The 14,020-nt window shown below is 33.0% G+C and overlaps 1 protein-coding gene across 2 annotated transcripts; it reads right to left on the bottom strand.

Moving 5' to 3' along the window:
* Positions 1-2,459: 2,459 nt before the first annotated feature.
* On the bottom strand, positions 2,460-13,659 carry LOC111511832 (Myosin light chain alkali). Of its 2 annotated transcripts, XM_023167851.2 has the most exons (7): positions 13,434-13,645; positions 12,178-12,205; positions 9,862-10,002; positions 9,623-9,790; positions 8,147-8,233; positions 6,007-6,063; positions 2,460-2,725 (listed from the first exon to the last, which is right to left on the bottom strand). In XM_023167851.2, the coding sequence occupies exons 1-6, from the start codon at positions 13,434-13,436 to the stop codon at positions 6,038-6,040; spliced, it is 453 nt and encodes a 150-aa protein (XP_023023619.1). In that variant the 5' UTR covers positions 13,437-13,645; the 3' UTR covers positions 2,460-2,725; positions 6,007-6,037. The 2 variants fall into 2 exon arrangements, with proteins under 2 accessions (XP_023023619.1, XP_023023621.1); XM_023167853.2 differs by lacking the exon at positions 6,007-6,063 and having other exon boundaries at positions 13,434-13,659.
* Between the last annotated feature and the right edge of the window lie 361 nt (positions 13,660-14,020).

The following is a 14,020-nucleotide window of genomic DNA, read 5'->3' as shown; positions in this document are numbered from 1 at the left end:
GAAGCTATCCACTTGTGTCAGCGAAACGTCATGAAGAAAATCCAAAAATCGACGGTCTTCGGTCCCGAAAAATAGTCACAGGATCTCATATGAAAATTCAATGTTATGGTGGGGACAGAAAATATAACAGTCTTTAAGAAGACCTGCTCGGATTTCTCAACATTATGAGAATAGGTTCCACAACTTCGTCTACATTTTATCTTCTTTGTAACTCTTACTCTATTCATTGGCTCAAATTTCTCCCAACCGGTATAGAAAGTAAGAGCATCAGTCGACACAGCTTCAACGAGGGCTTATTCATAGCAGCGTATACTCAGGTGATCCTTGGAGAAAGTCTAAGGTCAGCTAAGGACTCCAGAGAACCTGTAACAACACCCGGAGTATTCCGGATTCCTTGTAGCTGCGGGTCGGTGTATATTGGAGCCTCGAAAAGAAGTATAGGTACACGCCTCTCTGAACACAAGAGAAATTGTCTCCTCAGTCTAATCGACAAATCAGCTGTAGAATAACATGCTCTCAACAAAGAAGACACTCACTTTATCTCATACGAAAATACAGTATATCTGATAAAACTCAAAATTACTATCTAAGGGTATATACAGAGGCAACAGAAATTCAAAAACATAGAGATAATCTCAATAGAAAAAAAGAGGCAATGAGTTCTAATGAAATCTGGCTACCCATCTTAATAGTACACTAAATAAGGCCAGGTAATCCAATTGAGAGACACCAAGCCACGCCCACTGATCTAATAAAAAACCGGAGTCAAATACCAGCATTGTACAACCCTGAAAAAGCATAAGCCTATAGCAGGGCCCTCTTCATAACTACATCACAAACTAACTTTGTATTAACTCAAAATTGAACGTACGTTTTTGACTTGAGCATTGTAGTTTTTGCGTTGGGAACAACAACTCCATCACCAACTCGGGCACTTTGACTTATACCTCAACGCCTTTGATAATGTCTACCGCACTAGTAGACGATACGTCAGGTATAAAAACTGGCAAGCCACGGCCAAAAATCCTGGAAAATAGCTGCGACATATAAGGGTATTGTTGAGTCAATGGACAATTTTCTCAAAGTTCTGCCAAAAGGATCAAGGCTTTAAATGACAACTAGAAATACAATTTTCCCGAGATAAGATGACAAATTTGGTCTCCATGTGTGGTATAAAATCATGGTGGTTATTTTGATTCGAAGTGATTCAGATTCGTTGAGATCCCAGCCTCAGATACTTCTCGAAGAGTAACATATTTTTTTACAATTGAACAATTTCACTCAATTTGTTATACACACTTTGAGCTTAGGCTTAAAAAAATCTATTTGAAATATGTTTTCCGTTAACCAGCTATCGCACCCCTACGAACGACAACCCTCAGAAGTCGAAACTGATGAGAGCTAAGGATTAACGGCTAATATTACCTCTTAACATGTGATTCCTAACACGAGTTGGACGATAGCAAGTGAAAATCGATCGTTCAGCCTGGGGCTTGAACCACCGACTAACACGGCAGTCGATTCGAGTGAGTAAACAAAGCACACACGTCGAACCGACCGGCTACCTACCATCAGTGTCCTTTGTGATCTAACACCCGCTTTGGACCTATACATTTGATTCTGACCACTACCGAGGAAATGAGAAAAAATATTGATTTTGTGTTCTGTTAAATTTTCAAGTCAACAAGAGATTAATTTAAATCTGTAAACGAGATTGTTAAAATTCCACACATAGCATCCAAAAAAAACACAGAATAAAATCAAGTTCGAAGAATCCAGTGACAAATCGTTTTACAGTTATAAACCCCATTTCTTTTGAATACAAGAAGAAAGATTTTGAGAAGGCTTTGTGTAAAGATAGAATATAGAAAAATTAGGAAAATCACTTTGAAACTGTACATTTTTAAAAGGTCCTAAAAATAATTTGACGAGGTGATAACATGAAATAGTTCTATTGAAACTGTCAGTTCTATTGAAACTTAGAACTGTTCCTCCCCAATGCGTTGAAAAGATATAGAGCGACCTTACAGAAACATAAGTTTCAACTTTCACCCTCCACTTTTAATACTCGATGAATTAGACAAAGGTCTGTAGGTCTTTGCCATGCCATTTTATCTTTCAGAAACGTATCCTGCATGAATATACTGTAAAAAATTGTCGATAATATAAATCAATTTTCACGAAATCGGCTTTGTTCTGGGATGACTCGCTTTCTTTGTTCTAAAAAATATAGCAACCTCGCATTCAAATTTCAATTGGGAACATAAGTATATTATTTTATTTCCGTAGTGATCCGCTCAGATTATTGGTTCAATCTTCAGATCACCAGAAAACTCGATATTTAATGTTCAAAGTCAGAATTTGGAAGTATGTTACCTGTTACCTGTTTTCATGTTGAGATACTCACTGACGAAGTATGAACAAGATGTTGATTGAAATAAAAATCTTTTCCCAAATACTTCAGTTCTGCAATGAATGTATTTTTCAAGATTTTATTTTTTATTTATGGACATAATATACAATATTAAACGAATGTTTTTTATATTTTTACATAAGATAATAAAATAATTGAAAATAAATACATTGCGTTTCAGCATTTTTTTAAATAGATGGTGTGGTGGTGGCAGTGCCCAAGAAACTTGATCATTGGTCTTCAGTTTGACTCCTGGTGGTACGTTGTTCGAGTTGGAAAAGCCATATTGATAAACAGCACATTTTCAGGTGACTAAAAAATATCATGTTTATGAATGCGTTGGCATCTCTGACGTGAACACTGAAAGCGATAGGCAGGGCATATGTTAGTAACAACATCTATGAACAATAATACGGTGAGCAATTGTAAGGAAAGAAGAATTTTTTTTAACAAATCGTCAATCCTAGTTCTATTCATTTGTATTATTCATCTCCAGCAACTGGCCTCTACTAAATTTAATTCACATACTATAGAACAAATGATTTTAAATACTAATTAGAAAGATGAAACTATAATTAATAATAATTTTTAACTCAATTAACAGAAATTGACACAGATATAACTTGAAATGTTTTTTATGTTGGATATATAGCAGTTTGGATACGTATCATATCCATTTCGAAAGAGAAAACACTGTCTCTGCATTAAAAAAATAATTGTTTTTTCCTTCCTTCCATGGACTACTTCATATAAATCTATAAAAGTTAGGGGTTTCGTACTTCAGAAACATCGAGAGATATTTTTTATACTTCTGTTAATCCAAATGTTCCTATTAGCAATAAACCAATATTTTTGTACTTATTCAAAAAATCCCTCTCTACTGTTCATCACAGTCTTACTATGATTTCGTCGTGGTGAACAACTATTTTTCAACTCTGGAAATTTGAAAGATGATATACTTCAATATTGCTTCAAGTATCTTAAGATATAGTTGAGGTGAATTGGATTATTGCGAATTTGTTTTATTTCAGATATTTCACAAAATATTTTTTTTATTGTATGATGTTTAATAGAATCATCTGTCCTGTGAAAATTAATACAATCCATTCGTCAAGGACGATTACATCGTTCTGGAGAACAGTTTCTCAAATGTTGAAAGGCATTATTTTTTGAACTGATTAAACGATCAGTACTTTCACTCAGTTGGGTTAGTAGTTCCGTTTTCACAGTTGAATTGCATAGGCTTGCCTTTATATTTATCTATTGGAAACTTGTGTGAGCCAAGGTTTGACGAGGTTTGACGAGGTCTAACCTTTCAACTTGAATACCTAGCACGGATTTTTTAATTGTATTTTCAAATAATTTCAGCTATATTTCATTCTCATGAGATAAAAATGTGAGTTATGTGAGTTATATGATATTACATATATTGTAAATGATGAACCACCGAAAATATACCACATGCAGAACTGCCAGGGAAAAACGTTATTGCAAACGTTCGAAAACATGTCGCGACTTGTAAGAGTCGCGAGTTTTGAACTTGAAACCATTGCAACATGTCCAATCTTCTATACTGAAATTCCGTAATAGTAGGCACTAAATTCATGTATTGATATGATATGATAAAATATATAGAATCACAAATGATAAAATATACAGAATCACAGAATCACAATGAAAAAATATATATCTGAGGAATTAGTGGCTACTATTATGGAATTTTAGTATATCAGTGAATGATTGCAGTTTCAAACGTTCAGCGAGTATCAGGTTTTTGCTTACCAAAAGATTCAAATATTTTGTCTTGCGAATTGAACAGAAGTATACAAAAATATATTATAAGCGTACGTGATGTGTGTTTTTTCGAAAAAGTGTAATTTTTGAAATGTCAATAGGCCGATAACTATCCCAGGGTTATTCACATGGTACAAAAATTTCTATACACTGGAAATGTTTGTACCATTTGGAAATTTTCTTCTGGATCCCTTCTTTCTTCCGGAATTCATTCACCATACCATTATTTTCAACACCTCGACACGTGCTTCGATCACCAAGTGATCGCACACACAAGGAAGATTGAACTAAATATACGTACAATATTATTCTTATTTATACCATAGATACCTCTGCTAAGTACCTGCATCTCAAGTGTCTTAAATTAATTTCACAATGTTGCCTTATTTACTGGTCTTGAATTAATTTTACAATGTGTTCTTATGCAATATTCAGGCATCTAGATGCCTACGAGAGTATCAGATTTACCTGAATATTACATCAGGACAGATTGTAAAATCAATTTAAGACTAGTAAATAAGGCATCAATGTGAAATTAATTCAAAACACTTAAGACACAGGTACCTAGCAGAGGTATCTATGGTAGGTATACGTAGTTGTACGTATATTTAGTTTAATCTGCCTCTTGAAGATGATCACTTTGTGATTGAAATAAGTATCAAGGTGTTAAAATAACGGTTTGGTGTTGCGATAGAACTCCAGCAATATTCCTCCACATTACTCACAAATAATATACATAGACTGAGGTAGACATTATCAAATGCGCTGAGGCAACGAACAAAGTACTGTGGTAGTCATCAAAACAGACGAAACGTCAGACATCAAAATTGTAGACTACGGCCATGAAAGTTTACTCGTATGTAGGTTAGCCGGAAAAGATTTTCAGATTAAATTCATTACTGTTATCATAATTAGTTTTCACAGGAAATCCATTCAAATTTTACATTTTTCCAAACGAGTAAACCTATTTACAAAAGTAAAGCATCAATTGATTTGTAAGTCGAAATGAGGTATTACTCGACTCCCAATAGTTTTTTAATCAAAACTTGTCCCCCAAATTTGGCGTATTTTGGATGTTTGTGAACAGTTCTTCATTCGGCAATTCTTGTTGATGTACGTTTTAGATGGCTCATCATATATGTTTAACTTGGATATATTTTCTATATTGAAGGTGATATTATCATCATCATTTAATTATTATTGTTTATTTCATAGTACTCTGTTCATAACTGATATTTTTGTTATTATATGGTAGTTCAATGGTTGTAAATATTAAAAAAATATGAACATTTTCCAAAAATCAAATTGAAAAGCAGTTTCTTCAATTCCATTTCAAATTAATTGATCCTGGCAAGTGCGATATTATTAAAAAGAATACATCATTTTCAAGACGAAGCTGAATTTTTGCTTTGAATTTTCTGTGTTGTAACTATCAGTTACCATTTTCCTTTTCTCTTTCAAAACTGAGTTTGATAGTGGCAGAACAACTTTCTGACAAAAAAATTGTTTGAGTTTAATTTTTTCAGTTATCAAAAAAATTTAAATCAGTCTACCTATGAATAGTCAATATTGTAACTGACGTGTAAATAAGAAATATTTCCCATCTGTAAATAGTTGTTAGATCTACTTATGTCATATGATATCTGAATGCATTTTACTGCACTCACTTGACCAACATCCTGCCAATTAACTTTCCCAAATCAAAGGAAATATCCAAAATGTTAATTACTCAAGCAGCGCAAGCACCATGATGAAAGCGTAGCAGCAAAGACGGCGAAATAACAAAAATAACTACTTACTTAAAAATAAAAAAAATCTAAATATAACTGCTTACGCCATCAACTTTTTGAGGAATGCTGCAAATTGGCAAGAAAATCTTCATTATTATGAGTCCACAAACAAAAAATTGTTTTTTACATTTTGTTTATTTAGTTACCAGGATAAATGGGTTCAATAGAGCCGAAAATATTACTGTCGTGATAAAAATAGATTCCCTTGTTCGTGGATCAAACTTGGATGAAACCCAGTGCTCTACAAAACGTTTACGTCATTCATAGGGAATGACAAATTAACTAGTTAAATTTTGAGAAAGGCCACCTGTGAGTAACAGAAATCACAGGTCTTGGCAAAATTTCATGGAAATGATATAATGTAAATTCAATTCCAGAAAAAGACACATGAGTACAGAATAATTTAGGTGACGAAAGAGTGAATCATCTATTCAGTTTGACGTTGTATAAAATTTCTGCTAACCTCTAATTTCCATTAAATATATTTATTTTGTTCATTTGGATAGTACAGAAAAGTGTTGAATCAATTGATCATGAAATTAGGGGTTTCTAAACGAAAAACAATAATTATTTAATATTTATTGATATATTCTTTGAATTAAAAAAATATAATGCCTCAATGAGTGCCGTATTGAAATATTTTTTTGATCATGAATCATGGTTTTATCTATTACCTATATTATTTAGGAAATACACCATTTTCTTTGTGTATTTCTTTTTGACAAGCATCGGGTTTTTCAGTCTGAGGTAACTACATTGTGGATATAATGTGTACAGTGAGAGTTAGATTATATTGAAGAAAAAACTGCTAGATGTATTATATTTTTCAGATTTCAGCCTCCAAAACATCAAGAGAAGAATCTGTATAACTTATTAGCTCTCTTTTGTTAGGCAAAATTATCAAATACGACAAATATAATTTTTTTATTTGTTTATTTGAGTTTACCAATTTACTTATCGCGGTGAAATGAAAAGTTTGCCCTTTCACATGTATCAAGTTCTCCATTACAATTCTCAGATTGTGGAAGGTGAGAAATCCATAAAAGGTCAATACGTATTGAATATAAAAAATGATTTTCGTGTAACTCAATGTTCGTTTGAAAGTAGTTGTTTTGAAAGGATTTCTTTCATTTGTGTTTTTGAATGTTCATGTGGAAGTAGTTATTTAGAAAGGGTTTTCCAATATCAGTTTGTAACTTATAGAAACTTCAGCGTATGCTCTTCATATTTTGATGAAGAGTTTTTATTGTAAATATTCTCTTTCTTTTTTCTATGAAAGTTTTCCACAGTTTTTGTTCAATTGTGGAGAGGTAGAAATAAAAAAAAATTCTCAATAAGATATCCCTACAAAAACTTTACTGGTCGAGGTTATACTTCTTGCATAATCAAAAAAAAACAATTTCAAATAACGTAAAAATTATCACCGACAAGAGGTTTTTCTTCAATGAAATGAGGGGATCAATATTTTAACGGACAGCAAGAGCGCAACTAGGGTCTCTGACGAACCCGAAGGTGACATCAAAACTGGTCTGGGAATGCCATGAAGAACTGAATGAACTTGCAAACAGGAACAAATTAACTTTGTACTGGGTGCCAGGGCATTCAGGTAATGATAAAGCTGATGAATGCGCTAGACGCGGATCATCAACTTCATATATAGGTCCTGAACCAGCTCTGGGGGTACCAATATCATTGATACGAAACCATATTAGGATATGGACCAATGAAAAGCACACAGAGTACTGGACAACACAGTAGAACCTTCATTAGGGAACCGTCCGAGAAAAGAACCGGAGAACTACTTCAATATAGTAGGGATCGGCTCAAAATAATTACAGGGTTACTAACCGGTCATTAATCGCTTAAAGGACACCTGAATAAAATGGGGTGTGTACAACGGAGACCTCAGCTGCAGATTATGCAACGAAGGGATAGAAACAACTCTACACATCTTTTGCGAATGTGAGGCACTGAATCACAGGAGGCAGGCAATATATGGACGTACGAAATTACGTCCAGAAGAATATAACGAAAATCCAACACGGTACAACACACAACAAGGTACAAAAAAAACGAAGAGGTTTTTCTTCTCATATTCTAACTCTCACTTTTAATGAACAAACCATTGAATTATGTAGTAGGTACTTACGTTCGTAAGGGATGAAACCATCATCATCTTCTTGTCCCATGCAATCTGCTAATACTTCTTCTGTTTCAGCATCTGATAACCTTTCACCTGGAATGAAATATTTTATTGGTCATAATCATTGTGCTTTCCTGTCAAATATATTCAATACTTGGTGGGGCCCGCGACTACGTTCGCGTAAACTTGAGTTTTAGAGTTCCAACAGATTTTCTAACAGCAAAATGTTCACATCTATTTACATATCTTTGAATCTCGAATAAAATCGTTTTAGAAACTTCTAATATAGTTTACCAAAATTTTAGTCAAATCAATTAAACAGTATTGACGTAACTCTTTATTTATGAACCGATTGCATTGAATCAAATACTAAATGTTAAGTGAAGCTATACATAATACTTTAGAGCAAAAACCGCATCCAAACCGATTGCGTCGTTTTTGATATTATTCCATACTAATGCACAGAAAAGCAGATTTACACTTTCATCGTATGTATTGAACTGGTTGGTTATGAATTCAGGTCATGTTTCAAGATTGTTTCTCCAAAAGAAGAAGACCTCATTATATTTCCGATGAAGAGCCTTCGATGATTGAAATTGTAAGAATAATTGAAACTACAGTTCTTCAAGGGATATTTCTTTTAAAATCATCAACAAAAAAAGTAAAACTTGAAGACAGGAGAACGTTCTTGATGATGGAAACAAAGCAACGTTTACGAGATTCAACAGAGTCTAGAATACTTCTTCACGACAAGAAAATGTAAAAAATAATAACAAGGTACATACAAGGTAGGCTATGTAATTCAGATATTTGAAATTTATCATTTAGATGACAGATTTAATTTATTTTAGGGTCAGTGTATTACCCCTTCTTCTGCCGTACTGGTGTGACCAGAACTTAGCTTCTGGGTAGAACCTGTAATTCTTTTTCAGAAATACTGAGTACTTTATCATATTTATGAACTTATCAATGAAGTTTTCTACTTCTTTCAAGTATATTGACTTTTTTAGATTTGAACATTCTTGATGCTGTACCGTCATATAATTAGAAACGAGAAAAACTACTTTCGGGGAGAAGAGTGTATATGAATACTGATCTGTTCAAAATAACACGATTTGTTGACGAAATAACCTTTTTTCAACATGAAGCACATTTTTATGGTCGATAGGTTACCAATAACCTGAAAAAGCTACGCTTGGGTGTGTAACTATCTGAGGAGTAGGTAGATTGGACCTCAATGCAGTCTTTTCAGTTCTTGGAAATGGCTTCAAAGTCAAAGCCGAAACGTCGAACAATTAAAAACTCAAGAGGCGATTCAACCCGAAACCAGTATTCTTATACATCACCGTCTACCTTTGAATATAAGAAGATTGTAATGGAAGATGAAGTCATCAAAAGTATTGGAAATGTCGGATAATATCCAGTGAAATGAGCCATATCATCCAAAAATTGGTATTACCCCAAAAACACTTTTGAACTCACCAAGAGAAAGAAGTGTGTGGGCAAGTTCTGCAGCCATCATGGTACCATTTTCTTCCTTGTCGTACAGTTTCAAACATTCCAAGAAATCGTCGAAGTTTCCTTGTTCTTTGTCTTTTTTTACTTGGCTGAAGATGGGAAGGAATTCATCCACTTTCAATTTCTTTTCATCTGAGAATAAATAATATCAATAGTTTTCCGTTCAACTCATTCTTTCAGATTCTATCGAATTATGTACTCACTCTTCTTCTTGGTTCCACCCAATTTTTCAATTGTAACCAATGTTGGGTTGAGGTTGAGGGCTCGGAGCATGTCTCCTAAGTTAACAGCATCAACAGTGCCATTGCCTTCAAAATCGTAGATGGAGAAGACAAAATTTGCCCCTGAAACATAAATTTTCATTATGTTTGGAGATATTTGGGAATATGTAAAGTGAATACAGAATAATTGGGATCACAGGGGCTTTTCTTGAGAAAGCAAAGGAAAAATATTGAAATTTGATTGAAATTATTTGAAAAATTGTAAGTAAAGAAAAGTTTGTATTGAAGTTACACAACTTATTCAGCAATGAAAATGAAAACGGTTTATTTGAGTTAAAATTACGACAAAATCAAAACTTGGACGATACTTGAACGACAAATAAAATACTAAAGTGCCCTACACACATTTTCAAAGTACATCAGAATGAAATAATAATAATTTTTGCCAATTACACAATTGTAGATATAAAAAAATATAAAAACATGCCTATTGACCAATTTTCACATTTAATTAGTGATGATTGGACATTGGACAATTGTTCTGAACTTGAATTGGTTTTCAATTTGAAAAACTATTTGAACGCTTTTATATCTATTTAAAAATCTTATGCTCAAACGGGACCAACAGAAAAAAGTGTTCATCAATACATTTAAAGATAATTGATTAATACTCAAAGATTCAAGTCAATTGTTTGAGATGAAACTGATTATTCTGTTTACACAATGAATTTATCATTTCTTGAACGTTCTTATATTTTGAACATTTTCTCAGTAATTTCTGCTACATGATATGAAATTAATGAATGTTATTTCAATAATAAAAATTTCAGGAGTAGGTACCTAACAAATTCATTGAAATTCACTAAAATTTCTTGCTCAATATTAATGATTAGGTTTAATCAAATATTCATCAGAAATATTATCTTATACTCCGTAATGAAATATTGACTGTTCGACTCTTATTCGTATTTCAGAAAAGTTGAAATTACATGAAAAATATTTGGGGTAGACTACTTATATTTATTATATTTTATATAATTGAAAAAATCGAACATATATTGAATATTATTACAATGAATAAAAACAATAATTTGTATTCTTTATATGAAATTTCACCGGTTAAAAAAGTGGTTGAAAGTGCAGTTGTCAGTGACCAGGAGTGTTCTTCTCCTTCATGAAGAACTCAAAGATTCTTAGGAGAATCCGAAATAAAGCAAAGCCAATAAACCACAGTGAACGTTCCACAATGAAATTAATATTACTGGAGTTTTTTCCCAACACCAAATCGTTATTTTCAATACCTCGATACGTGTTTCGATCATCAAGTGATCATCTTCAAAGAGGGGATTGAAACTCAGTTTTGGTGATCGAAACACGTGTCGAGGTGTTAAAAATAACGATTTGGTGTTGGGAAAAAACTCCAGTAGTATTCATTACTACACCAAAGTTTCCAAACAGTGCGTCATAAGTACACAATGGAATTGTTTTTGAATATAAATATAAATGTGAAATTATTAAAAACTTTTCAATGTCTACCGAAAAATGGTTCATTATGTAGAAAGTGAAAAAAATTAAGGTATTTTTTTTGCCTGTTCGCTTACATTTGTTGAATCTACATCATAGATGAGTGGAAGATTACTTTTCATTTACTTCATAACCTAAGTAAGTTGATATTGATATCAGTAAATGATGATAATACTGCAAGTAAACTGATCAAAGTGAAATCTGAAAACTTCAGAGGAAGTATAGGGAACAAAAAAGGACCATACCGAATTATTGAAACAAATTACATTATGATGCTTCAATAGCTTCAATTATACAGGGTAGTTTATCGATTTATTAAATACATTCAATAATATTCAATATAAAAGCAGACAAACTCTTTTTCTAAAAACAGAACTAACGTTTTCAGTAAGGGGATAATAAGTTTTCAAAACATTATAAATTGGAAAAATTCATTAAAATTCCAATGACTAATTCAAAAATCGTTGACTCACAGTCAATTATTTGTAATTAACTCATTTATAATCATGACAGCAGACGAGTATGTCACCCAATGTCATTATTAGAATGAACTAGGTCACTATTACAAAATAATAATGGAAACGAAACGAAAACTCCGTCCATTCTAATTATAGTGAACTTTTATTTCTGTTACTAAATTAGATCTGCCCTCTCTGTAGTCCCTGGCAAGTCTTGCCTTATAAGATCCCGATTTAAATTTAGCCAGAAGTGTTGCGTGGCACAAAAATATTCAACTACCACACGTTTCATTTGAATAAATAAATATCTACTCACTTTCAACGTCTCTGGCACTAAGATCAGCCTGAAATGGATAATATTTTTTTAGTTATATCACAGTGGCTTGTATTCATACTGAAAAATGGAATGAATTGGAGGTCAATACTCTTAATGTTCTCAGAGGGTTGATTGTTTTTGAAAAGAATTTGCAACTTATTGAGTTTAAGACAATATCGTCGCTAACAATATAATAATGGTAGGTAATCATATAGTGAACAAATTTTTAGTTGGAACCAAGAATTTAAAAAAAATGATTTTCGTCATAAAATAATAGAGATTTTGTTTTATAAATGAATGTAACAGAAAGCACACTTCTTAGTGTGCTTTTAAAATTTTGATTAGATTCTTCAGGTTAAAAAAAGTTGCATTTGATTTTTGTTATTCACCATATGCCTAATCTAAGCTTGGCAATATATACAGTCATTCAAATTTATGAAAATCGAATGCATTTATAAAATACCATTCCAAATTCATCCATTTTCCAGTGCTTATAGGTTATGGAGTAGTTACGGACACAAACACGAAAGATAGATACAGATAGATACAGGTCAGATAGAAACATAGATACACAGATGAAGATAGACAGAAAAGAAAGTTATGTAAGTTGATACGACACTACATCAGAAACACAGATAGACAGAAAAGAAAGTTATGTAAGTTGATACGACACTACATCAGAAACACCAAAATGGCCCAATACTACCAAAACATTTTTGCTGGCAAATTACAAGAAATTATGTAAACCCCCAGAATATTCAAACTGAATATTACTTGAGATGAGCAAGTAGCAAGGTGCAAATGTGAATCTCTAAGAGTTTATTGGAAATATTTTAGAAAGCGATAAAGAAACATGAAAACAAGCGTATTCTTGTAATATCAGCTATCACCTTTCCACCTTTCTCATGTTTCACTTTTCCACAATTTCTTTAAAATTTGTCCAGCACTGTACACTATCAAAAAGCACATATAAAAACCAAATCGGACGGACACTTCACAACATATATAATCCAAATTTAAATCCAAATCCAAAATACCTATTGGCGAATGAAATTTCTGAAAGGAAATCATTGTAAAAAATACTTTGAAAGTGAGAAAAGTTCAATACTATTTTCGATTTGTAAATCTTCTTTTTCCAGAACTTGAAAGCTCTGACATAAGCCGGTTCACCCAAGCTGGATTTCGGTTCCATTTTCGAAAATCCAAACAGAAAAAGTTACACAAAAGTCGTGCTCGTTGTTTTAAAAACTACTTACCATTGTGTGATTGTACTGCTAACTTGCCTTCTAGTAAGAAATGACCAGAAGTGGAGCAAGGAGTAAGACGGGACCCAAGTTTTATATGAATAGATGGCGCTTCGGTGCCCGACCGTTCACTGAAACTGAAACCCCTGAAAACCGGCTCAGACTGATGAACGCAACTTGGCAACGAGGTAGAGACAGGTATCTGGAGGATCCTCGTCGGTTACGAGTAAAGATTTGGAATCCGTATATGTGCCCAAAATGATACATGCGATATTGCCAGTGGCGTTCACAGAAATAATTGATGATCTTTTCAAATAGAGAAGTTATAATGTGTCATTGATCAATGCGGCTGCGTGATATTAAGGCTAGGTGAAATCACGGTTATAATGTGGTTTCCGAAAAAGTTGAATCCTACCAGTGAGATGCCGGTATCCGATTTTCGAAACACGTTATGTAATACACTGTGACCCACATGAATGCGGGATACCTGCCTAAAACTCATATCTTTTCTAGAACCGAGGCCTGCTGCGCATATTTTACAGGTTGAAATACAAGAAATCGTATTAGCGATTTTTTAGGAAAAATTCTAAATCGCCATG

The sequence above is a fragment of the Leptinotarsa decemlineata genome, unplaced genomic scaffold (genome assembly GCF_025532065.1).
Source record: "Leptinotarsa decemlineata unplaced genomic scaffold, Ldec_3_MD MMD2_tig00003335_RagTag_RagTag, whole genome shotgun sequence".
Lineage (NCBI taxonomy): Eukaryota > Metazoa > Arthropoda > Insecta > Coleoptera > Chrysomelidae > Leptinotarsa > Leptinotarsa decemlineata.
This window is presented reverse-complemented; position numbering and strand designations above follow the sequence as displayed.

What these genes read in the sequence shown, in the direction of transcription:
- LOC111511832 (XM_023167851.2), bottom strand. An exon ending in GGGTGGAACCAAGAAGAAGA is followed by an intron (nt 9,791 to 9,861) that starts GTGAGTACATAA and finishes ATTTATTCTCAG; the next exon opens with ATGAAAAGAAATTGAAAGTG. An exon ending in TGGTTTCATCCCTTACGAAC is followed by an intron (nt 6,064 to 8,146) that starts GTAAGTACCTAC and finishes GCCAATTTGCAG; the next exon opens with CATTCCTCAAAAAGTTGATG.